General features: G+C 47.7%; 1 protein-coding gene across 1 annotated transcript; it reads left to right on the top strand.

Moving 5' to 3' along the window:
- Nucleotides 1–847: 847 nt before the first annotated feature.
- LOC122946150 (cholesterol 7-desaturase nvd-like) lies at nucleotides 848–25,661 on the top strand. Its single transcript, XM_044305553.1, has 7 exons — nucleotides 848–1,314; nucleotides 4,332–4,520; nucleotides 20,970–21,148; nucleotides 21,667–21,792; nucleotides 22,020–22,139; nucleotides 23,418–23,594; nucleotides 24,020–25,661. The coding sequence occupies exons 1-7, from the start codon at nucleotides 900–902 to the stop codon at nucleotides 24,179–24,181; spliced, it is 1,368 nt and encodes a 455-aa protein (XP_044161488.1). The 5' UTR covers nucleotides 848–899; the 3' UTR covers nucleotides 24,182–25,661.
- The last annotated feature ends 1,051 nt before the right edge of the window (nucleotides 25,662–26,712 follow it).

Genomic DNA, 26,712 nt, shown 5'->3' with positions numbered 1-26,712 from the left:
CTGTCGATCTGCCGCTTATCTCTATGTTCCATGTTAGACCATTACTGCAGCTGTAGATCTGCCGCTTATCTCTATGTTCCATGTTAGACCATTGCTGCAGCTGTAGATCTGCCGCTTATCTCTATGTTCCATGTTAGACCATTACTGCAGCTGTAGATCTGCCGCTTATCTCCATTCCCCATGTTAGACCATTACTGCAGCTGCAGATCTGCCGCTTATCTCTGTCCCATGTTAGACCATTACTGCAGCTGTCGATCTGCCGCTTATCTCTGTCCCATGTTAGACCATTACTGCAGCTGTAGATCTGCCGCTTATCTCTGTCCCATGTTAGACCATTACTGCAGCTGTAGATCTGCCGCTTATCTCTATGTACCATGTTAGACCATCACTTCAGCTGTATATTTGCCGCTTATCTCCAGTCTCCATGTTAGACCATTACTGCAGCTGTAGATCTGCCGCTTATCTCTATGTTCCATGTTAGACCATTACTGCAGCTGTAGATCTGCCGCTTATCTCTATGTTCCATGTTAGACCATTACTGCAGCTGTAGATTTGCCGCTTATCTCCATTATCTGTACTACAGGGGGACCATGAAACAATGTATTTCAATTCCTCACTATTTTCTAGATCTCTGCTTTATTTCAGTGACTGGAAACAAGTATTAAAAATAAACACCCAAATCTGCTAGATCCCTGTAAAGGTTTATTCACACGTTGCAGTTTTTGCTGCGATTTTCCAAAACCGCAGCATGAACCCTATGTCCGATCCTGAGATGGAGGGCTTGTCCTGTTTTGTGGGAATCGCTAGTTGTGGAGTTGCCTCTGTGATCACGTGATCCGTTGCATGGAGACGGCAGGTATAAGAGGGCGGAGCGGGGGCGGGGCTGTCACACAGGTGTGATGGAGTCGGTCCCGCGGTCGCTGCTGTGGCTGTCCGTCCTGTGTGTGCTGGGCGCTGTGCTGCTGGCCAGTGCCGGGAGCCTGCTCCTCAGCGCCCACCTGCTGCCGGACCTGCCCCGCTCCTCCGCCGCCGGCGTCCCCGCCCGGAACCCACTGCTTGCCGGCTCCCTGCTGCTCCTGCTGCCGCTCGGCTTGTGGGGCTGGAGGGTGCTGAGCCGCCCGCTGGAGCTGCTGCGGAGCCCGGACGACGTGGGCTACATCCCGGAGCGGGGCCGGAGCCGGGCTCAGACCGCCAACCTGGTCTGGAGGAGGCGGAAGAAGGGAGACCTGCCCCCGGTCTATCCCAATGGCTGGTTCCAAGTGCTGGACTCGCACCTGCTGGAGCCCGGGGCCGTGCACAACCTCACCGTCTGCGGTAAGTGCCCACAGCTGAGGGGTCGGTACACTGGCATCCATCAGCTACATGGGCACAATGGTGAGGGGTCCTGGGCATGTCCGGAATAGGACTGTGGTGCAGCAGAGTGGAGCTTGCTGGGTTTTGAGCGGTGGGCACCGCGCAGCAGAGTGGAGCTTGCTGGGATTGGGGAGGTGGGCACTGCGCAGCAGAGTGGAGTTTGCTGGGATTGGGGAGGTGGGCACGGCGCAGCAGAGCGGAGCTTGCTGGTTTTGAGCGGTGGGCACGGTGCAGCAGAGCGGAGCTTGCTGGCTTTTGAGCGGTGGCCACGGTGCAGCAGAGCGGAGCTTGCTGGCTTTTGAGCGGTGGCCACGGTGCAGCAGAGCGGAGCTTGCTGGCTTTTGTGCGGTGGCCACGGTGCAGCAGAGCGGAGCTTGCTGGCTTTTGAGCGGTGGCCACGGTGCAGCAGAGCGGAGCTTGCTGGTTTTGAGCGGTGGGCACGGTGCAGCAGAGCGGAGCTTGCTGGCTTTTGAGCGGTGGGCACGGTGCAGCAGAGCGGAGCTTGCTGGCTTTTGAGCGGTGGGCACGGTGCAGCAGAGCGGAGCTTGCTGGCTTTTGAGCGGTGGGCACGGTGCAGCAGAGCGGAGCTTGCTGGCTTTTGAGCGGTGGGCACGGTGCAGCAGAGCGGAGCTTGCTGGCTTTTGAGCGGTGGCCACGGTGCAGCAGAGCGGAGCTTGCTGGCTTTTGAGCGGTGGCCACGGGTGCAGCAGAGCGGAGCTTGCTGGCTTTTGAGCGGTGGCCACGGTGCAGCAGAGCGGAGCTTGCTGGCTTTTGAGCGGTGGCCACGGTGCAGCAGAGCGGAGCTTGCTGGCCACGGTGCAGCAGAGCGGAGCTTGCTGGCTTTTGAGCGGTGGCCACGGTGCAGCAGAGCGGAGCTTGCTGGCTTTTGAGCGGTGGCCACGGTGCAGCAGAGCGGAGCTTGCTGGCTTTTGAGCGGTGGCCACGGTGCAGCAGAGCGGAGCTTGCTGGCTTTTGAGCGGTGGCCACGGTGCAGCAGAGCGGAGCTTGCTGGCTTTTGAGCGGTGGCCACGGTGCAGCAGAGCGGAGCTTGCTGGCTTTTGAGCGGTGGCCACGGTGCAGCAGAGCGGAGCTTGCTGGCTTTTGAGCGGTGGCCACGGTGCAGCAGAGCGGAGTTTTTTGAAGGTGGGCATGATGCAGCCGTGTAGGGTTTGCAGGGTGTGGGGAGGTGGGCACCATGTAGCATAGTGGTGTTTGTAGGGATGGGGCAGGTGGGTGCAGTGCCAGAGTGGGGTTTGCAGGGTTTAGGGAGGTGGGCTCAGTGCAGCAGGGTTTAGGGAGGTGGTTGCAGTGCAGTAGAGTGGGGTTTGCGGGGGAGGTGGGCGCAGTGCAGCAGAGTGGGGTTTGCTAGCTCCAGGAGATTTTGGGGCGCCTTTGTTACCGCCATTGGCCGGCGCTGTAGACTCTGCCCGGCAGAAATGATGCATCATGGGAGAAAACTGTAAACCTTAGTGTTGACTGGCTGACTCCTTCACATGGCGGCGGGCGCTCTGCCAGGTTGCCTTCTCACACGGTAAAATCCACAGTGATGCAAAGTGAACTTTACCCCCCCCCCCTCCACCCCCAATGTCTGCTGTAATATCTCATGCCCAGTGGTTCACCTGGTCATCGGCTGCGCTACAGGTGCCAAGGGCACAGATGTGTGAGTTGGCACCTTCTGTACTGGACATGGTCAACAGATGCCTTGGCTGCGGCCTCTGGTGGGTTATGTACCCGGCTGGCAGTAGCCAGGAGTGCACCAGTCTTCCCCAGTGTCTCTGCACTTAGTGGGCACGGTCTGCACTGGCCTTACACACTTCAGCTGGTGAGAGGGCTTGTGTGATGCCCCCTATACCTGCCCAACATCCCTTCCACTTCTGGAACAGATGATAATGGCGCCCCCTTGCTTACATCCATTAGCACCTGTGGGGGTGTTAAAGACTCAAATATTAACCCCCAGTAGTTTATTGTGGCCCCCCCATTACCTGTGATGTACCGGTGTGTGCTGCTTGTAGTCTGTGGACCCCCACATGTACCTGAGCCTGGCACACCTGGACTATTACATTTGGCTCGTGCATTGAAGGATCGGGCATGTTGGATTTCCAATATGCCCAATCCTCTAACCTCTCCAGCTGTCATGGAAGGTGGGGATAAGAGGAACACCAAGTAAACAAACGGCAACAGGTAACCAGACTAGGCCCCAAAGCTAGGGAGGAGGGAATGGTAACCTCCTAACAATCCCTGAGCCTCTCCCTGACTGTATGAGCAAGTCCTGATGGTGAACGAACTCATACGCTGGAACCTAAGCCCTGCTGACACTGTCGCAAACCCTAACTTAGGCCCCTTTCACACAGGCGAGATTTCCGCGCGGGTGCAATGCGTGAGGTGAACGCATTGCACCCGCACTGAATCCGGACCCATTCATTTCTATAAGGCTGTGCACACGAGCGGTGATTTTCATGCATCACTTGTGCGTTGCGTGAAAATCGCAGCATGCTCCTCTTTGTGCGTCCACGCAACGCAGGCCCCATAGAAGTGAATAGGGCTGCGTGAAAATTGCAAGCAAGTGCGGATGCGGTGTAATTTTCACGCACGGTTGCTAGGAGACTATCGGGATGGGGACCCGATCATTATTATTTTCCCTTATAGCATGGCTATAAGGGGAAATAATAGCATTCTGAATACAGAATGAATAGTACAATAGGGCTGGAGGGGTTAATCCACTTGTTCGCGCAGCCCGGCTTCTCTTCTGTCTTCATCTTTGCTGTACACAGGAAAAGGACCTGTGGTGATGTCACTGCGGTCATCACATGGTCTGTCACATGATCCATGGACCATGTGATGAGCGCAGTGACGTCACCAAAGGTCCTATTCCTCAAAGAAGAAGACAGAAGAGAAGCCGGGCTGCGCGAGCAAGTGGATTATTCTGTTTAGTCACCGCAAGCGGTGGATTTCATGGCGGTTTTCTTTTTGTCTTGCAGGTGAACAGGTCGCCGTGTACCGTACCATGGATGGTAAAGTGTACGCTGTAGATGCCTACTGCCCTCACCTTGGTGCAAATCTTGCCGTGGGCGGTAGAGTGGTCGGCGACTGCATCGAATGTCCTTTCCACGGATGGCAGTTTCGAGGCGAGGATGGCAAATGTACCAGGATACCCTATGCTGAAAAAGGTAGGAAATTCCCTGTAGCCGGCAGCTAAGACCTGACCTAGGTTGCTAATATGCCTTATACGTCTATACAGCTAAACCTGCCAATAGCCTTAATACAGTTCCTATGTTTTGTACAAAATGATTTGCCAAGCATCTCTAATTTAAGTATAGCACTCGCAATTATTATGCATTTTCATACTCTATTTGGTTTGCAGAGAGCTATTGTATGTTAGTTACAGTGACTTCATGTTTAGATGTCACATACAGCCAGGTCCATAAATATTTGGACATTGACCCAATGGTAACATTTTTGGCTCTATACACCACCACAATGGATTTGAAATGAAACGGACAAGATGTGCTTTACCTGCAGACTGTCGGCTTTACCTGCAGACTGTCGGCTTTACCTGCAGACTGTCGGCTTTACCTGCAGACTGTCGGCTTTACCTGCAGACTGTCGGCTTTACCTGCAGACTGTCGGCTTTACCTGCAGACTGTCGGCTTTACCTGCAGACTGTCGGCTTTACCTGCAGACTGTCGGCTGTAATCTGAGGTATTTACATCCAAATCAGGTGAACGGTGCAGGAATTACAGCAGTTGCATCTGTGCCTCCCACTTGTTAAGGGACCAAAAGTAATGGGACAGAATAATAATCATAAATCAAACTCACTTTTTAATACTTGGTTACAAATCCTTTGCAGTCAATTACAGCCTGAAGTCTGGAACGCATAGACATCACCAGACGCTGGGTTTCATCCCTGGTGACGCTCTGCCCGGCCTCTACTGCAACTGTCTTCAGTTCCTGCTTGTTCTTGGGGCATTTTCCCTTCAGTTTTGTCTTCAGCAAGTGAAATGCAGCTCAATCAGATTCAGGTCCGGGGATTGATTCGGCCATTGCAGAACATTCCACTTCTTTCCCTTAAATAACTCTTTGGTTGCTTTTGCAGGATGCTTTGGGTCATTGTCCATCTGCACTGTGAAGCGCCGTCCAATGAGTTCTGAAGCATTTGGCTGAATATGAGCAGATAATATCGCCCGATACACTTCAGAATTCATCCTGTTGCTTTTGTCAGCAGTCACATCATCAATAAATACCAGAGAAGCAGTTCCATTGGCAGCCATACATGCCCACGCCCTGACACTACCACCACCATGCTTTACTGCTGAGGTGGTATGCTTAGGACCATGAGCAGTTCCTTTCCTTCTCCATACTCTTCTTCTCCCATCACACTGGTACACGTTGATCTTGGTCTCCTCTGTCCATAGGATGTTGTTCCAGAACTATGAAGGCTTTTTTAGATGTCATTTGGCAAACTCTAATCTGGCCTTCCTGTTTTTGAGGCTCACCAATGGTTTCCATCTTGTGGTGAACCCTCTGTATTCACTCTGGTGACGTCTTCTCCTGATTGATGACTTTGACACACATCCACCTACCTCCTGGAGAGTGCTCTTCATCTGGCCAACTGTTGTGAAGGGTGTTTTCTTCACCAGGGAAAGAATTCTTCGGTCATCCACCACAGTTGTTTTCCATGGTCTTCCGGGTCTTTTGGTGTTGCTGAGCTCACCGGTGCGTTCCTTCTTTTTAAGAATGTTCCAAACAGTTGTTTTGGCCGCGCCTAATGTTTTTGCCATCTCTCTGATGTTTTTTGTTTGTTTTTTTTAGCCTCATGATGGCTTCACTGATGGTGACAGCTCTTTGGATCTCATCTTGAGAGTTGACAGCAGCAGATTCCAAATGCAGATAGCAGACTGGAAATGACCTCTGGAGCTTTTATCTGCTCATTGTAATTGGGATAATGAGGGAATAACACACACCGGCCATGGAGCAGCGGAGAAGCCAATTGTCCCATTATTTTTGGTCCCTTAACAAGTGGGAGGCACATATGCAAACTGTTGTAATTCCTACATCGTTCACCTGATTTGGATGTAAATGCCCTCAAATTAGAGCTGACAGTCTGCAGGTAAGGCACATCTTGTTTGTTTTATTTCACATCCATTGTGGTGGTGTATAGAGCCAAAAATGTTAGAATTGTGTCGATGTCCCAATATTTATGGACCTGACTGTTATATATTGTGTTCAGAGAAGCAGAAAAGATAATATGCCTTTAAGATTCATTATATGGATGTGATGTAAGCTCAATGACACAGCAGAAACAACAGAAAACATAGAGTTTAACTGTTACTAAGCAGGAGTCTTGACTAATCCCAGCTAGCCTCACAGCCCAGGAGTTTTGACCAATTACAGCCAGCCTCACACACATCTTGTGTGGGAAATTCCCCTAGCAGGAGCTGCTGGAATCATTATTCACCAGAGAGGAGCTGAACAGACACACACTCCACTAAGAGCTGTGTTTTATGGAAGCAGAGAGGCCAAAATAGGTATTTAAAACAGTTATATACTGTTCCTACTGTTAATATAGTGATTAGACCTGTATACTGAACCAGTTTTATGTGTGTTTACTTACAGTTCCACCAAAATTTAATTGGAAATTTCATACAAACTACTGAGCCATACAATCCAAACAAATTGCATACAAATGCAAACTGCTCATACCAGATCATAAGCAATTGTATAGGGAAAGCTGCAAACCAAGTAGAGCAAGAGAACTATTGGTTAAACCTCAGATGTACCTCTCTGAGAGATCATAAAGTGCTTAAATACCTTTAAAGTGAGAGTACAGATACTTAAGAGAGAAATATATCCACCATTTATGTTGAATGACAAGATTGAACAGTTGAACCACCATCTTATGCATACCGCCGGTTTGTGATATCTTTTCAACACGTGTTTTGTACATGGACTATCTGCTGCGGAGGCGGCCGTGTTATATATGAAGAAAAGTTGAAGTTAATAAAGAAGTTATTTCAAGCATTCGGCGTGCTCTTTAAACCTACTGTTTCCATAGAACGGCACTAGAGGAATTACAGAGTAACAGACAGTCTGCTTGGACTAAAAGTCAGATATCAAAATTCTTCTAATGCCACAGCGCAAAAGGCTCTTTATAGAGCTGCGCCTGCCACAGTGGAACAATTGCCCTCAGAGGGCGAAGTGACAGCGCTCCTCAACTTGCACAGTAAAGAGTGCATTAGAGCAGCAGAGCGCCAGCATATACCGCCACACAGCCACTGTTCCCTGAGCAAGCAAACAGACACCTCAGCAGAGCTACCATGGAGGTCATAGAATGTGTGCATTAGTCAAACTGCAGCCGACTCTCAGTGGCAGAACGGCAAAGGCAAAATTGTCCGAGAGAGCGCCAACCCTCCCGCGATCCCTAGAGAGAGAAAGAGACGCAAGTACAAAGTCCAGACTTAGAGTGCCCGCACCGCTATCCATGGAGAGACCACGTACTGCAGCCAGCTAGTTTCCCGCCACTAGGCCCAAGGTCTGCAAGCAGAGCATCGCAAGTCTGTGCAGATCATCGCATCATATCAATAAAAGACGCGTCTCCTTTAAGACTGACATTTATTCCTGCTCTTCAGAATAAGGTCAGCTTTCCTTTTATTACTTATCATTGCATAAAGAGACTTTTTTATTTAATTTTTTTGTGTTCAGAAAGACTTTGAAGTAAAAACAAATGACAGTTTTTAGTATATGGACTCTAAAGTATTTAAAGTGAAAGTTTTTTTTATTTCTGCATTTGTCAGTATTGTATTTAAAATGAAAGGCATCTTATTTGTATTGATTGTGATAGCATTAAAAGTAAAATGTCCGAGCCTAGTATTACCATGCCACTGTTAGAGGATGCAAAGATAGAGCAAGGGAACCTGTCTGAGGTAGAAGAGTCTGATATAGCATTAGGCCTCTTTCACACTTGCGTTGTCCGGATCCGTCGTGTACTCCATTTGTCGGAAGTGCCCGCCGGATCTGTAACACCGCAAGTGAACTGAAAGCATTTGAAGACTGATCCGTCTTCAAAATGCGTTCAGTGTTACTATGGCAGCCAGGAGGCTATTAAAGTCCTGGTTGCCATAGTAGTAGTGGGGAGCGGGGGAGCAGTATACTTGCCGTCCGTGCGGCTCCCGGGGCGCTCCAGAATGACGTCAGAGCGCCCCATGCGCATGGATGACGTGATCCATGCGATCCCCCGCTCCCCACTACACTTTACCATGGCAAACAGGACTTTAGCGTCCCGGCAGCCATGGTAACCATTCAGAAAAAGCGAAACGTCGGATCCGGTAATGCGCCAAAACGACGTTTAGCTTAAGGCCGGATCCGGATTAATGCCTTTCAATGGGCATTAATTCCGGATCCGGCCTTGCGGCAAGTGTTCAGGATTTTTGGCGGGAGCAAAAAGCGCAGCATGCTGCGGTATTTTCTCCGGCCAAAAAACGTTCCGGTCCTGAACTGAAGACGTCCTGATGCATCCTGAACGGATTTCTCTCCATTCAGAATGCATTGGGATAATCCTGATCAGGATTTTTCCGGCATAGAGCCCCGACGACGGAACTCTATGCCGGAAAAGAAATACGCAAGTGTGAAAGAGCCCTTAGTCTTGCCTCAAACACATATAGCCCAAGCAGATGAACTAGGACATTCATCATGTGCCAGAAAACCAACCTCAAAGATGCTGGAAAATTTGGAGCAAGAAGCAGCACTGAAAGGAAAAAAGTTCGCCAGAAGGTATGATAAGTGGAAATTGTACATTAAAGACATTCATAAAAATCTAAAGCAAGAAAGTATAAAAGGGAACTTGAGTGATATGGTAGAGACGGTAGAAGAATCTGAATCAAAGCTTATGGCAGCATATGTCAACCTGCGGTCGTTTACAACACCTTTCCAGGATATTGTAAGTAACATGGACAAATGTACTGGAGTCACTAAAGATTTAGTAAAGCTCATGAGAACTTTTATCTGCAGCTAATTATGATGAAGTTAAAGCAAGAAGTAGACTGAACGCACTTTTTATGAGTCTATGCTAGGTTCTTAGGGGAAACCACAATCTCAAGTGTGACTTCCTTCACTAGCAGAAGTGCCACCCATATATCAGAGTCCTCAAATACTTCAGCCAAAAGAAAGGCATTAGCTGAACAACTTGCTGTCAAGAGAGCAGAAATTAAAATGGAAGCTGCCATTGAGGCACAGCGCTGTCAAATGGCGGCACAGCGCCCTAGATGTCACTACAACGGTCAAGAAAATGTTACAACTATTGTCCCAGCAAGACAACAAAGTCCTCGCTAGACTTCCCGTTCCGGAACCCCCTGTATTTTCAGGAGACTTACGGAAGTTCATGGAGTAGAAGGCAAGCTTTGAAATGATCATTGAGCATCATTGCTTCAGTCCAGTTGACAAGTTATTCTACCTTCAAAGATGTTGTTGGAGAAGCCAAGGAAGTTCTTGAAGGTAACTTCTATAGAAAAGACTAGGAAGCCTACAAGCAAGCTTGGGAAAATTTAATGCAAGATATGGTCATCCTTTCTTGGTACAAAGAGCCTTTAGAGAGAAACTGAATAACTGGCCTAAAATAGGTCCTAAAGAACACTCAAAGTATGGTGACTTCCTGCAAGCATGCAGCAATGCCATCACACATGTTCAAGGACTGGAAGTACTGAACGACTATCTAGAAAACCACAGGATGCTAACTAAGCTACCTGAAGAAGTGGCTTCTAGATGGAATCGCTATGTGACTAAACGGTTAGATCTAGGTAAGAACTTCCCAAGTTTTAAAGAGTTCTGAGCTCATCAATGAGGAAGCAAGGATAGCATGTAATCCAGTAACGGCATCGTACGTCTTAAAATCCTTAGAAGAATAGCCTGCAAGAGAGATAAGACGTGCAAGAGCAACTAGCTTTGCAACCAACACAGCAGCTAAAGGTCCAGATGCCTATGAGAGCAAGTTCAAAGTCACTCCTGGGATCAGTAGAGAGACAGAACCAATAAGTCTTCAAACTACCTTCAAATGTATGTTCTGTGGAGAGAACCACTCCATACACAAGTCCCCATATGAAAAGAAAAGGTTTGTACTTGAGAATCAACAGTTTTTTGGCTGTCTAAGAAAAGGCCATGTTACTAAGGAGTGCAAGAAAAAAGGCTACATGCAGCGTTTGCAAAGGACGCCATCCTACAAAGAATGATAAATCCTCAATACCTAAAGATACCGAGGAAGGAAAGAAAGTATCTGTATTCTCTTGCAGAGTGAGGGAAGGAGAAAGCAACTGCACATCAATGATTGTACCAGTGTACATTTCAAATCCTAAAAATAGGAACAAGAAGGTATACACCTATGTGATCTACCTCCAGCGTAATCAAAAGATTATATACTTCTAGATCGCCACACCTCCAATATATACTACAAAGAAAAAAAAGTGGGGGGTTTCAGCCTGCACAACCTTGTATGCAGGTGCAGATTGCTATGGCGAAATACAGATACAAACTCAAAAACACATATGCAATCGCACTCTGCAAACCAGCACTCTGCCCTGCCAAATGCTGGATGCTGAATAAGGCATTGGCAGTGGCAGAGGCAGGGCAGAGTGCTGGTTTGCACAGTGCAATTGCATTTGTGTTTTTGAGTTTGTATCTGTATTTCGCCATAGCAATGTGCACCTGCATAGGGTTGTGCAGGCTGAACCCCCCCCCCCACCCCCCCCACACTTTTTTTCTTAGTAGTATATATTGGAGGCGTGGCGATCTCCAAGCAGTCATGCACACCTGACCAGTTAATCTGCCCTGGAGGCTGGTTTTAAAGTCAGTATAAAACTGAGTCTGCTTATACAGCACCTACCAGTAGCCATTTGGCTCCAGGAGAAGTATATAGTGGCCCCAGCATGCATGTTGGTACTTGCGTCCCTGGATCCGATGAAAGCTGTAATGGCACCGGACGGGGTCAAAAGCAGAGAGTGCTTGGCGTGCATGCTGTACCTGCGCTCCCTAGAGTTTGTGTGGCTGTCGTGGCCCATAACGGGTAGGAACTAGTGTTAGGGACCACTCATTAAGGCGACCTTGACGTGGTGAGTGGCTTATTACGCTTTGGCAAAATGTAAACCAATGCCTTCAACATCCAGCATAAAGGCAGGGCAGAGTGCTGGTTTGCATTTGTGTCCTTCCATATCTTTGTCACCAACAGAGTTGAGAAAATTCGGAAAATAACATCCAGAACATTAGCATCACATTGACACTAAGCATAACCCAGCAGATCATGCTTCAAGAGGCCTGAATGTAATAGAATTGAAAAATTTTAATTTATTCACAGGCCTAGAGTTCCTTTGGGAAAAGGAAATCACGCCTAGTAAAGGTTACACAGAATTGTCTATGGGTGACCCAGAAGTAAAAGTTGTACAAACTTTGAGCACTGCTGCCAAGTGTCAAGATGACATACTTGAAAGACTAGCCAGATGTTCAAAATGGAATACAGTCGTAAATGTAGTAGCTCGAATTCAACGTTTGGCAAAGGGAATCAGAAAGAAGGAATCATTGAATGTAGAGGAAAGAATGAAAGCTGAAGAAACAGTCATAAGACTCACTGAACAGAGATTCTACAGTGAAGACTTAGAGACCTCGTCAAGAACCTAAAAGGCTTCCAAACAACCACCATTGTACAAGCTTAATCTTGTTCTGCAGGATGGTTACTGAAGGTGGGAGGGAGACTGGAAAATGCATTGTTACCTAGCAGAGTGAAGCATCCAGCAATTCTACCCAAAAACTCTACCTTCACAAGATTGATTGTTGATCACTACCACAACAAATCCTTGCATCAAGGAGGAAGCTTTACCCAAAGCTGTTTGAGAGAAGGTGGTTACTGGATAGTGAAAGGAAGCAAAGTTATAGCAAAGTCTATAGGTAAATGTGTAGCCTGCAGAAGGGCACGTAGACCTACCGACGAACAATGAATGGCAGATTTACCGGCAGATCGTGTAAACCCATCACCACCATTTCTTTATAGCGGAATGGATTGTTTTGGCCCATTCATCACCAAGCAAAACCGCAAGGAGTACAAGAAATATGGACTAATATTTACATGTCTGAGCTCCAGAGCAATTCACCTGGAAATGTTCGAAGATGTCAATTGACGCATTCATCAACGCCTTGAGATGTTTCATAACCATTAGAGGTACTGTCGGAGAGCTTGGATCTGACCAAGGATCTACTTTTGTCAGAGCAAAGAATGAATTGAAGAAAGCTCTAAAAGAGATCAATTAAAGAAAAGGTAACAGAGTATTTGTTAAAGAAACGGTGTGATTTTCACATGACTGCTCCACATGCAGCCATACAGGAGGAGTCTGGGAAAAACTAATCAGAACTGTAAGAAATGTGTTAAGTTCAGAACTCCTGAAGTATAGATGATGCTTCACTTGGGACCCTATTCTATGAAGTAATGTTTATTGTTAACAGTTGAGAACATGATGGAAAATTCCTCAAATTCATGTTCAAGTCCTACCACTAAGAACATAGTATTATAGGTAATTTTGGTGGGAGTGTAGCTGGCCAGCTACGACCTGTCCTAGGTTGCTAGTATAGATCATATGTTTATACAGATAGACCTGCCAATAACCTAATACAGTTCCTATGTTTGTGTGTTAAAGACAAAAGCAAAGTTATTTACAGTGACCTCATGTTTGGCTGTCATATAACTGTTATATATTGTGTTCACAGAAGCAGAAAGGATAATGCCTTTAAAGGATAACTATCACACTTAGACCCTAATTCCAATGTTCATATATGTAGTTACTAATGACATGATATTCCAGAATCAGTTACTATTAGACTGACTTACCCCATATTTAATAAGATTCAGCCCTTAGCAACCAGTCTGCATAAAACTGCAATTTCACTATTCAGTTAAGATGGCCGCCACTGCCCTACCCCTGAGGCTAATCCCGTCTGCCCTCACTAGCCAGTAACAATAGCCCCCCAAAAGTGTCAGTAACCAGAACCCTCCCCCTAAAGGGTTAATCTCCTGCAGCACAAAGGAGTCCTCTTACCACATGTTGCTGTCATTTATACACTGAGCAGACGGCAGATCTCCCTTCCCTGGTCTGCGCTGCTTCAACTCTGCATTCTCCAGCTCTGCTGAGTGAGGGAGCGTCTGCCAAGCGCAGGGACAGGGAGAAGTGCACACAGCACAGGCACTGTTATCAGCTGCTGGGGAGGACCTGGCTTTGATCATTTACTTACAGTCCCTGGCTGTCAGTAATCTGACATTGCACGCTGCCTGCTTCTGCGTCCTCCGTCCTTCAACAAATAGACGGACCATGCCTAGCAACACTATTTTAAGCACAGGTAATAGTAGGCAGTACAGGGAACAAAACTGTGGAATTAAGGGGCAATTGAATACACAGTGAAAAGTTGAAATAGGGCCACCAAGGAGATATTAATGTCACCACCAGACATCTGAGAAGCTCTGACAGATGTATAGAACCTCCTCCTTGAGGTTCCTTTTGTTTTGCTTTCATTTTCTCATCTCGTTAGCCTCTCTCAGCTGCCATATAGTTGCACTGATTGCATCCCTTTAAATCCTTTTCCCATAGTGCATCACTTTGCGGTTTATACAACTTCCTGGAGTGTGTGCATGCTGTTCCTACTTCTCAGTCTTCTACAAGATAAGTTTTGTTCATTTGTGTTTTTCTGTTTGGATCCCAGGTGACCCTGACTCACTCCGTATCTAGTGTAGGGAGCCGGTGGTCGTGTCCCCTCACGATTATAGGGTGTTCAGGTGTTATACAGTCGAGGTACGAGGATATGCGATCATCTACCATTGGGATTTTCGCATAGGCTGAGCAGTCAGGGAGAGAGCCAGGTCTGATGCAGGGCTCTCCCTTTTTGTTTCTTAGTTTTGGATTCAGTCAGTCGTATATTCATTTTGTGTTTTCTAGTTTCCTGCACACCTTCCATGACATTATAAACCGTCTCAAGCATGGATCCGGTTTCACTTTTGGCTGAACGCTTCCAGGGTCTTTCATTGGAGGTAGCTGACCTCCGTAAGACTTTTTCTCAGTTTCAAGTGACCGGTTCAGCTTGCGTTCATGGAGCTTGTTCTGAGCCTAAGATCTCGCTCCCGGATACGTTCTCCGGGAGTTGTGAGAATTTTGTGCGTTTTAGAGAGGCTTGCAAACTCCATTTTCGCCTACTTCCCCATTCCCCTGGTGATGAGGAACGGAGGGTGGGGATCATCATCTCGCTGCTAAGGGATAACGCTCAGTCCTGGGCCTTTTCGCTGCCGGTGGGGGCACGGCCCCTCCGTTCAGTGGATGAATTCTTTTAAGCCCTGGGTCAGATATATGATCTGGATCGTGTTGCTCTGGCTGAGTCTAGACTACGTCTTTTATGCCAGGGTAAACAGTCCGCAGAAATATACTGTTCAGAATTTCAGAGATGGGCAGCTGATACTGGTTGGAATGATGCTGCACTCCGAAGTCAATTTTGCCATGGTCTTTCAGAGGGATTGAAAGACGCATTTGCCTTTCATGAGAGACCTACCTCCTTGGACTCTGCCATGTCTCGGGCCGTTCGTATTGACAGGCGTCTTAGAGAGAGAAGAGAGATCACTCCTTCCTGTCATACTCTATCCCAGGACAGTGCGGCGGTCTCATTCTGTGCACAGGGGTCTCGGTCGCTGTCAGCCCCTTCTGAGCAGGGGCCCATGCAGCTGGGTTTGATTGCCTCTAACAATAGAAGATTCAGCCCTCATGGGAAGGTTTGTTTCTGTTGTGGAGGTATTAATCATTTGGCAAATGTTTGTCCCTCTAGGAGATTCAGGCAGTTTTCTGGGAGTAATAAAGAAACAAGAAGGAAAAAATCCTTTAAAAATGTTCCATCTGTTACCATTGGCAGGATTGAGGCGGAGATTGAAGGTTTTCCGTTTGCTTGTAGTTCCCGTTTTGTCCTTCCTGCCAGGGTGGCGCTAGAGAGCAAGAACATTTTTGTGAGATTTTTGTAGATAGTGGAGCAGCTGTCAATCTCATTGATGATCAATTTGCTATAACTCATGGTTTCCAGGTATGCACTTTGGGAAAGGATATACCTGTTTTTGCTATTGATTCCGCTCCACTTTCTCAGAAATCATTAAAGGGCATAGTTCACAATATCCGTTTGATTGTGAGTGATGCTCATGTTGAGGATGTCATGTTTCGTCCTTAGCGGTTTGCCTACTCCTCTAGTGTCGGGGCTACCCTGGCTCACTAAACATAACCCCAACATTGATTGGCAAGCGAGGCAAATTAATGGTTGGAGTGACTTTTGCAGAGAGAATTGCCTCACGACATCTGTTTCTGAGGTTTCTACTAGGACTGTACCATCTTTTCTCTGTGAATTTTTGGATGTCTTCTCTGAGAGTGGTGTTCAGGATTTGCCCCCGCACAGGGAGTACGATTGCCCTATTAATCTCATCCCAGGCGCCAAGCTGCCTAAATCTCGTTTATACAATCTTTCCCAACCTGAGAGGATCGCTATGCGTGCTTATATCTCTGAGAGTCTGAGAAAGGGACACATACGACCCTCGAAGTCGCCTGTTGCCGCTGGTTTTTTCTTTAAGAAAAAAGATGGTTCTTTAAGACCTTGTCTGGATTTCAGGGAGCTGAACAGTATCACAATTCGTGACCCTTATCTGCTTCCTCTGATCCCGGACCTGTTTAACCAGGTTGTTGGGGCTAAAGTTTTTTCCAAGTTGGATCTAAGAGGGGCATACAACCTGGTCAGGGTCAGAGAAGGAGACGAATGGAAGACTGCCTTCAATACCCCTGAGGGCCATTTTGAGAATTTGGTTATGCCTTTTGGTTTGATGAATGCTCCAGCCGTTTTTCAGCATTTTGTGAACAGCATTTTTTTATCATTTAATGGGGAAATTTGTATTAGTGTGTATCTGGATGACATTTTGATTTATTTATTTTTTCTCCTTATTTCAAAACTCATAGGGAACACTTATGTCTTGCTCATCCTGCGGAAGAATAAATTGTACGCTAAACTGGAGAAATGTGTGTTTGCGGTTCCAGAAATTCAATTTCTGGGGTTTCTTCTCTCCACTTCTGGTTTTCGCATGGACCCCGAGAAGGTCCGCGCTGTGCTTGTGGGAGCTTCCTGAGAATCAGAAGGCGCTGATGCGTTTTTGGGCTTTGCCAATTATTACAGGAAGTTTATTTTGAATTATTCCTCTATTGTTAAACCACTCACTGATATGACTAGAAAGGGGGTAGATTTTTCCTCCTGGTCGGTAGAGGCGCGTAAGGCCTTTTCTAATATCAAGGAGAGTTTTGCTTCCGCTCCCATCTTGGTAAAACCTGATATTTCTCTACCCTTCATAGTTGAGGTTGATGCTTCTGAGGTGGGTGTGGGTGCAGTCTTGTCTCAGGGTCCCTCTCCTGCCAAATGGCGACAGTGTGCCTTTTTCTCGAAGAAACTCTCCTCCGCAGAGAGAAATTACGATGTGGGAGATAGGGAGTTGTTGGCCATCAAGTTGGCTTTTGAGGAATAGCGCCATTGGCTAGAGGGAGCCAGACACCCTATTACCGTGTTTACTGACCATAAGAATCTGGCCTACTTGGAGTCAGCCAAGCGTCTGAACCCGAGACAGGCCAGATGGTCTTTGTTCTTTTCCAGGTTTAATTTTGTTGTCACGTTCCGCCCTGGGGTTAAGAATGTGAAGGCGGATGCCCTGTCACGTTGTTTTCCGGGAGGTGGGAATTTTGAAGACCCGGGTCCCATTTTGGCTGAAGGTGTGGTGGTCTCTACTCTTTATCCTGAATTAGAGGCAGAGGTTCAGGTAGCCCAGTCAGAGGCACCTGATCTTTGTCCTCCTGGGAGGTTGTTTGTGCCTCTCGCTTTAAGACACAAGATTTTTAAGGAACACCACGATACTGTCCTTGCTGGGCACCCAGGGGCAAGAGCCACAGTGGATCTCATCGCTCTGAGATTCTGGTGGCCGGCGCTTCGCAAGTCGGTTGAGGGTTTTGTGGCAGCCTGCGAGACCTGCGCTTGTGCCAAAGTCCCTCATTCACGGCCATCAGGTCCTCTCCTTCCCTTACCCATTCCTTCCTGTCCTTGGACACATCTCCATGGACTTCATTACGGACCTGCCTCGTTCCTCGGGGAAGACTGTGATTCTGGTGGTGGTGGACCGTTTTAGCAAAATGGTGCATTTCATCCCTTTTCCTGGCTTGACCAATGCTAAGACGCTGGCGCAGGCATTTATTGATCACATTGTCAAATTGCATGGTATTCCTTCAGACATAGTCTCTGATAGGGGCACGCAGTTTGTTTCCAGATTCTGGGAGGCTTTCTGTTCTCGCTTAGGGGTTCGGTTGTCATTCTCTTCTGCTTTCCACCCGCAGTCGAAATGGCCAGACAGAGCGCGTCAATCAGAATCTGGAGACATATCTGCGCTGTTTTGTGGCGGAGAATCAGGAGGATTGGTGTTCTTTTTTGTCCCTTGCTGAGTTCGCTTTAAATAACCGTCGTCAGGAGTCCTCTGATAAGTCACCATTTTTTGGTGCATATGGGTTTCATCCGCAGTTTGGGACTTTCTCGGGAGAGGGGTCTTCTGGTTTACCTGATGAGGACAGATTCTCCTCGTCTTTATCCTGAATCTTTTGCCAAATAGATGACCATCTAAAGAGCATGAGTGAGAGATATAAGCGTGTGGCAGATAAGAGACGTGTGCCTGGTCCGGACCTGAATGTTGGTGATCTGGTGTGGTTGTCTACTAAGAATATCAAATTGAAGGGTCCCTCCTGGAAGTTGGGTCCTAAGTTTATTGGGCCTTACAAAATCTTGTCCGTCATCAATCCTGTTGCCTACCGTCTTGATCTTCCTCAGACTTGGAAGATCCATAATGTTTTTCATAAGTCCTTATTAAAACCTTATGTCCAACCCATTGTACCCTCGTCTTTGCCTCCTCCTCCGATTGTGGTTGATGGTAATCTTGAATTTCAGGTCTCTAGGATTGTGGATTCTCGTCTTGTCAGCGGTTCTCTCCAGTACCTCGTTCATTGGGAGGGTAATGGTCCTGAGGAGAGGATGTGGGTCCCAGTGACGGACATTAAGGCCACTCGTCTCATCAGGGCTTTCCATAGGTCCCATCCTGAGAAGGTGGGCTCTGAGTGTCCGGAGTCCACTCGTAGAAGGAGGGGTACTGTCACCACCAGACATCTGAGAAGCTCTGACAGATGTCTAAAACCTCCTCCTTGAGGTTCCTTTGTTTTGCTTTCATTTTCTCATCTTGTTAGCCTCTCTCAGCTGTCATGTAGTTGCACTGATTGCATCCCTTTAAATCCTTTTCCCATAGTGCATCACTTTGCGGTTTATACAACTTCCTGGAGTGTGTGCATGCTGTTCCTACTTCTCAGTCTTCTACAAGATAAGTTTTGTTTATTTGTGTTTTTCGGTTTGCTGGATCCCAGGTGACCCTGACTCCCTCCGTATCTAGTGTAGGGAGCCGGTGGTCGTGTCCCCTCACTATTATAGGGTGTTCAGGTGTTATACAGTCGAGGTACGAGGATATGCGATCATCTACCATTGGGATTTTCGCATAGGCTGAGCAGTCAGGGAGAGAGCCAGGTCTGATGCAGGGCTCTCCCTTTTTGTTCCTTAGTTTTGGATCCAGTCAGTCGTATATTCATTTTGTGTTTTCTAGTTTCCTGCACACCTTCCGTGACAATTAATCACCACAATCCAATACTCAAAAAAAAAAAAATGACAGTTATACTTTAAGATTCATTATATAATGTAAGGTAAGCACAATGACACAGCAGAAACAACAAAGAATAGAGTTAAACTGTTGTTGCTGGGCAGGAGTCTTGACTAATCCCAGCTAGCCTCACACAGCCCAGGAGTTTTGACCAATTACAGCCAGCCTCACACACAGCTTGTGTGGGAAATTCCCCTAGCAGGAGCTGCTGGAATTATTCACTAGAGGAGCTGAACAGACCCCCCCCCCCCCCACTAAGAACTGTGTTTTATGGAAGCAGAGAGGCCAAAATAGGTATTTAAAACAGTTAGATGATGTCCCTACTGTTAATATAGTGATTAGAAGTGTATACAGTTCCACCAAATTCGATTGTAAATTTCAAACCATACAAACGAACTACTGAGCCATAGAATCCAAACAAATTGCATACAAATGCGAACTCCTCATACCAGATAATAAGCAATTGTATAGAGCAAACTGCAAACCAAGTAGAGCAAGTGAACTATTGGTTAGACCTCAGATGTGAGAGATCATAAAGTGCTTAAAGGGAGTCTTTCACCTAATCTGAGCGTTTTAGACCGCTCAGATCCGGTTATAGACTCTTTAACCCTCATTACGATCATACCTTTCTCTTATGTGTCCCTCGCCCAGATAATGAAAATAACACTTTTTAAACTTATGCAAATTACCTTCTGAAGGTGCCCAGGGGCGGCGTTACTGGGCGATGTGCCCAGAAAAACACACCTCCAGCCGGCGGACGTCACGAGCGGCACCAGAGGACGGCGGGCTGGGAACTGGCCCGCACCTGCGCACTGCTCTGCCCATTATGGGCAGAGGAACATCCTTTCATATTGCGCATGCGCCGGCCGGCTGTCTTTAGTTGGCCGGCGCATGCGCAATATGAAAAGCTGTTCATCTGCCCATAATGGGCAGAGCAGTGCGCAGGTGCGGGCCAGTTCCCAGCCCGCCGTCCTCTGGTGCCGCTCGTGACGTCCGCCGGCTGGAGGTGTGTTTTTCTGGGCACATCGCCCAGTAACGCCGCCCCTGGGCACCTTCAGAAGGTAATTTGCATAAGTTTAAAAAGTGTTATTTTCATTATCTGGGCGAGGGACACATAAGAGAAAGGTATGAGGGTTAAAGAGTCTATAACCTGATCTGAGCGGTCTAAAACGCTCAGATTAGGTGAAAGACTCCCTTTAAATAACTTAAAGTGAGATACTGAAGAGAGGAATATATCCACCATTTTATGTTGAATGACAAGATTGAACAGTTGAACCATCTTAATCATACCGCCATTTTGTGATACTTTATTCAACGCGTGTTTTGTACATGGACGATCTGCTGCGGAGGCGGCAGTGTTATTTATGAAGAAAAGTTGAAGTTGATAAAGAAGTTATTTCAAGCATTCGGTGTGCTCTTTAAACCTACTGTTTCCATAGAATGGCGCTAGAGGAATTACAGAGTAACAGACAGTCTGGTTAGACCAAAAAGTCAGAGATATCAAAATTCTTCTAATGGCACAGGGCAAAAGGCACTTCATAGTGCTACACCTCCCAGACAGGAAGCTGAAGGGCTGCTGAGCAACCTGAACTAGAGACGGTCTGCAGAATACATGGGGAGCAACAAGATGGGACATAATCCACACTCTGCAGCGCTGCAGAGTGTGGATTATCCCTCCTGAGGAGGCGCTGTGTCTTAAAGGGATTGTCTAGGATTAGGAAAGCATGGCTTTCTGTTTCAGAATCGGTGCGACGGGTGTCCAGCAGGACCTACAATACCGGACAGACTACGGACAGGGGTGGCGCTGTTTCTGGATAAGGTGAAGCGCTGATAAGATCTCCTCTCTTACGTGCAGTTCCAGAGTTCCCCAAGATGAAGACGTGGCCGTGCTGCGAAATCAATGGGATGGTGTTCATCTGGTATCACTGTGACCAGATCGAGCCGACGTGGAACATCCCCGAGCTGGAAGAGATCACCAGCAAGAAGTGGATCTACAGGGGGCGCACCGAGCATTACGTCAATTCTCATATAGAGGTGAGGAGGCACCCAGCAGTATATGGAGAGGGGAGGGAGGAGTCTTCTCAGCACTGCTCGTTGTCTGGGGGGGAAATGCAGCCGCACTGGCCCTGGAAACGTCATCACACCTGGTCCTGTCAAAGTGCAGAGGGCATGCAGCTGCAGAGAGAGCAGAGCCTCTAGGTGTAATGGTAACACCCCCGTTGCTCCGAGAGGCTCATTTGCATATATTAAAACATCATTATCAGCAATGCGGGCACATATGAACATGGGACCAACACGGATGCCTTCAGCTGCCAAATGCACATGTAACAGGTCAGCCAGTGTCATAAGTACAAAACTGCTGACAGATGCCCTTTAAAGATCACTACTTTATATTGCGCATCTTCAGTAAGGGGCTGGGCAAAAACTGTATGCAGGCCCCTTGCTCTCCATTTGATTCTGCAGGAAGCAGCTTTTGAGGTGGCAGTGGCCCCCATGTAGGCGCTTGTATGATCTGCCCTCCAGATTACATCCATCGTATTCTCTGATTGCAGGAGATCCCGGAGAACGCCGCAGACATCGCTCACCTTACTTGCCTACATGAACCCGGCCTACTGAGTGGGGTTGACCTCCGATTCACAAAGTCAAGGATTTTGGACTTTTTCAGGCACACTTGGAAGGTAAGAATCTTCTGGGTTGTTGGGAGCACTGGGCTGAGAGATCACTTCCGGCTCTGCTAGAATTGTAATGGCGACACCACCCACCATGTGCTCCAGTCGCCCGGTGCTGACGATGATGGTTATGATCCAAAGAACAGCAGCCGCTAGATAGGAGCCGGAGTGTCCAGACTGATGTCCAGAACGTGTTTGCCCAGTCACCAGTGGTAACTCCATGTGTTCGATTTCAGGCCCGGTGGGAGCCAGAGCCAGCCCCCAACAAGCACTGCTCTCAGATGTTTGTGCAGCATTCCTCCCTGCTCTTCGGGAAGCAGTTCTCCCTGCTTGATGTGGACGTCATCGCTCGTCAGGTAAGACCATAGACTTGATGATGTAACTGGAGATCAGCGGTGTTTCAGAATGGCTCTCGTGGCTGGTTGGTTCAGGCTATGTTTTTTAAAGATGAGCAGCAAAGGACCAGATGAGAAACAGGAGGAACGGTGCAGATATTACTCTTACTGCGTTCACATCCAAAGCTGCATGTAAAATTCTGCTTGTTGCTCTGGGCGGCAGTAGATTGGCTGTACTCCATGTACTTTTGGATTTGCTGATCATGTGTGTTTACTGCCAGGAGATAAGCTGTTGCCAGATGTCTACAGATGAGGTCAGAATATGGACTTGAATCGGCAGATCCTTGGTTTGGCACAGCAGATGTTGGGATAGTCGTGCTGCCCGACTTCCCTAATTTGTATGGCCACTTGCCAGTCTTCCTACCCTAATGACTACATGTTCCAGCCCTACTTCAGTCCATGCCGAGGCCATCAAGCTCACCCTGTAATCCTGCATTGTTGACACAGAAGAAGGAAGGACAACCCCATGCGGCAGCATTCCTCTTCTCTCATCTTCCCGAGCGACTGCTCTAACCGTAAAGAATACTGATGGCGAAAGCTATCCTGTAAATGCAGAAGATGCCCTAAGAACCTGGAAGGTCCATTTGGCACCAGTAACATTCAGAGAACGTGACCCTTTCCACAGGCTTTTAAGAGGAAGAGTTTCCAGATCAGCCAGTGGCACCAAATATCAGAAACCCAGCATGGGACGGGGGTCCTAAAGACATAAGCCCCATCCTGTTGGTATCTGCACATTCCTCCATATTACCGGACCTCTCTCTGCTCCCAACCACATCCTTTTCCTTGTTCCCGGGTCAGGAAGCTGTGGTTAAAGGGGGCAGTTATATCAGTCACCCCCCATGGTTCACAATAGAGCACAGTCCCTCTGGTCTCCTCCCTCAGACCCTACAATGGCTGCACTACTGAGGGTAGTGGTCGGATGGTTGTCTCTGGAACAGGAGAGGTGGCAGACTGCACCTTGTGCAGCAGCATGCATGTCGCAGGCTGTGTGCAAACTCTCTACAGAAAAGCTTCCTCCAGACTGCTTCTTGGGACTAACCACAATCTTGGAGACCTACCGTGTCCCTTAACATTCTTAGAATGTGCTGGGGTGATGGTGGGTACGTTATGCACTTCTCTTCTATGACACAGCTTGTACTCCATACATTTTCCATATCGGGTACAAATGAATAGTTTGTCTCCACAGTGCCCCCTGGTGGTCTCGTTTCACCTCTGACAGCCTGCGCTTTGTCTCCACAGGTCGGCCCTGGTGTCGTGTTCCTGCACTACTCGCACTCTTTCCTGGGCGAAGGGATGATTCTTCACTGCGTGACGCCCATCGAGCCTCTGCTGCAGAAAGTATCCCACAGTATCTACTACCAGAGGAATATTCCTGCCATTGTCCCCAAGTTTATTCTGAGGGGATCGTCCATCCAGGTAGGTGACGTGTGAAGTCACATGCAGAGTGGTACTGGCATCCTACAGACTCCTTATACTGGATAGGTAGAGATTCCCCCAGCGGGTTCTAGGTCTACCCTTGTGACTATTGGGGCTCGTTCACATGACCATGCAGTTTTTTGCGGTCCGCAAATTACAGATGCTGCCCGTGTGCCTTCCGCAGTTTGCGGAACGGAACGCCTATTATAGAGATGCCTATTCTGTCCGCAAAATGGACACGAATAGGACATGTCTAAATTTTTGCGGGGTCACGCAACGGAGCAACTGATGGAGTGCTCTCTGCATCTTTTGCGGACCCATTGAAATAAGTGGTTCCGTATACGGAATGTAAAAACGGCCCTTATATGGAATGCAAAAAAAACGTTCGTATAACCAAGCCCTAACTCCTGTCGTGTCTGTTTCAGTTTGAGCGGGACGTGATGATCTGGAACAACAAGAAATACATCTCCAAGCCTCTTCTGGTGAAGGAAGACGCTGCCATCCAGAAACACCGCCGCTGGTATTCTCAGTTTTACAGCGAGAACAGCCCCAAACTTAATTTCCAACAGGACGGATTGGAATGGTGAAGACTTGGACTGGGTCTTCCCTTAAATGTGCCAAAGAGACCTTCCAGGATTCTGTGCTGAAAATCTTAGTGGACAGACAGGACTAGTAGATCACCAAGTTGTCACTGGAGGACTGAAAGACTCTGGGTAATGGACATTATCAAGTAGTTAAAAAAAAAAAAAAAAAAAAAAAGAAATCAGTTCAGATGACTGTTCCTTGCAGTGGGTGGAGCCTGGAGGTCACACCCCTGAGGAACTATACTGCCATAGAAGTGTATTTTGGGTTGGCTTTTCTAGTTCAGTAAGGAATAATGTGCCTTATCTTTTTATATGTTGTATATACTTGATAAATCACTGTATGCAGAGACCAAGGCTGGGTTAACATGTACCGTATCATGGCCGGTAGGTAACAACGCAATAACTGTGCCAAATGAGGCAGTAAAATGGGTGCAACCTGCAAAAACTTCCTGCTGTTATTGGCGACACTACTGCTACGTGTGAACCCGGCCTTGTGATATAGGGACTGTCATTACTGGGTGCCGGAGAGGAGACAGACATCCTTCTGATCGGATCTCTCTTCAGACCTTGTATGTTTTGCTTGGAGTCTGAGGACCATTGTCCTGAAGAGCCTTTCCAGGGTGAATACATTTGCACTAGATGCAATCATGTTGCATATTTGGAGGCCCAGATCTTGGATCTAAATAAGCAGCTTGAAATACTTAGAGGCATTGCAGACCTGGAGAGAGGCTTAGACCTCACTGTGCAGGCGCTGACTGGGGTCAGTGAAATGGAGGTGGGAGGAGGAGGGTAAGATCAGGAATATAAGGTCAGCAGTTGGGTAATGTAGGAAGAAGGGGTAGAGGGAAAAGTGAAAGGGAGGCTAGTCCTGAGCTGTAGCGCCCTAGTAAAGATGCCTGGTATTGGGGATGAAAGCCCAGGGCCAGCATCACTGCAGCCGGGCGTTTCTCCTAGCAACCAGGAGGATGCCCCCTGCAGGAAGGATAGGAAAAGGAGTACAGTAATGGTCAGACATACTGGTGGTAGGGGACCCTATTAGGCGGACAGACAGGGTCATCTGTCCATCTGAATTTCACATATATAACATTAAAATTGTTAACAAAATTTGTTATGGATAATACTGTAACACAAAGCTTAAGACTTTACAATCATTCTGCATAATTTAAACTCAAGGTGGTGGCTCACTTCAGGCAGGGTTCTGGAATAGGTGCTACTAACTGTCGTGCCTTTTCATAGGTAAATGCATTGATATCCAATTCATTCTAGTCAAGATGAATGTGCATTGCCTGTAAGAGCCATGCTCGACTATAGTTACAATTTTGTATGTCTTGAGTAGGCCACAGTAAGGTCACACAAAGGTTTCTACTCTTCAGTGTTATTCTTCTCATGAATGTACCAGTCTGAGAAGAGGCCTCCTTGTCTGCTTTTAAATTTATGACGGGAGATAAAGATAAGCTCTATGCAGCTGGTGATAATTACCTATACAATTAGGCATTTATTAATGAAGCAAAATATATAATATGTATGTATTCATTTAATGAGCCTTAGTCCTTAGCATAAGACAATCAGTAGAACATATAATATATATTTATATTATACTGTTCTATGTTATGAAGACAACATGTATCCAGTATGTTATATCCTATTTCTCATTAGGAGAATCTTTGTCTCTAAAAGAGTGTCTGTCTGTGAAGATGTGTGTTTTGTAACAATTATTCACCTCTTTGGACAGGAGGTACTGATATCTCTGTGAGAAAACAAGGCCATTGAAGTTATTTATGATGCATAAATCAACAGTGGGGGGGATCTGTGGCTTGCACTGTTACAGGGGGGGGGGGGGGATCTGTGGCTTGCACTGTTACAGGGGGGGGATCTGTGGCTTGCACTGTTACAGGGGGGGGGATCTGTGGCTTGCACTGTTACGGGGGGGGGAGGATCTGTGACTTGCACTGTTACGGGGGGGGGGGGGGGGTGGGGAAGATCTGTGGCTTGCACTGTTACGGGAGGGGGGGGATCTGTGGCTTGCACTGTTATGGGGGGGGGGATCTGTGGCTTGCACTGTTACAGGGGGGGGGGATCTGTGGCTTGCACTGTTACAGGGGGGGGATCTGTGGCTTGCACTGTTACAGGGGGGGGATCTGGCTTGCACTGTTACAGGGGGGTCTGTGGCTGGCACTGTTATGGGCTGGGGGGGATCTGTGGCTTGCACTGTTACAGGGGGGGATCTGGCTTGCACTGTTACAGGGGGGATCTGGCTTGCACTGTTACAGGGGGGGGGATCTGTGGCTGGCACTGTTATGGGCTGGGGGGATCTGTGGCTTGCACTGTTACAGGGGGGATCTGGCTTGCACTGTTACAGGGGGGGGATCTGTGGCTGGCACTGTTATGGGCTGGGGGGGGATCTGTGGCTTGCACTGTTACAGGGGGGGATCTGGCTTGCACTGTTACAGGGGGGGGGGGGGATCTGTGGCTGGCACTGTTATGGGCTGGGGGGATCTGTGGCTTGCACTGTTACAGGGGGGGATCTGGCTTGC

Source organism: Bufo gargarizans, chromosome 9 (genome assembly GCF_014858855.1).
Source record: "Bufo gargarizans isolate SCDJY-AF-19 chromosome 9, ASM1485885v1, whole genome shotgun sequence".
Lineage (NCBI taxonomy): Eukaryota > Metazoa > Chordata > Amphibia > Anura > Bufonidae > Bufo > Bufo gargarizans.
The sequence above is the reverse complement of the archived record's forward strand: the minus strand, read 5'-3'. Positions and strand labels throughout refer to the sequence as shown.

Bases quoted from the DNA above. Each gene is read 5' to 3' on its own strand.
- LOC122946150 (XM_044305553.1), top strand. From the start codon at position 900: ATGGAGTCGGTCCCGCGGTCGCTGCTGTGGCTGTCCGTCCTGTGTGTG. The intron at 21,793-22,019 runs GTAAGAATCTTC...GTTCGATTTCAG, and splicing joins TTTTCAGGCACACTTGGAAG to GCCCGGTGGGAGCCAGAGCC. The intron at 23,595-24,019 runs GTAGGTGACGTG...TGTCTGTTTCAG, and splicing joins TGAGGGGATCGTCCATCCAG to TTTGAGCGGGACGTGATGAT.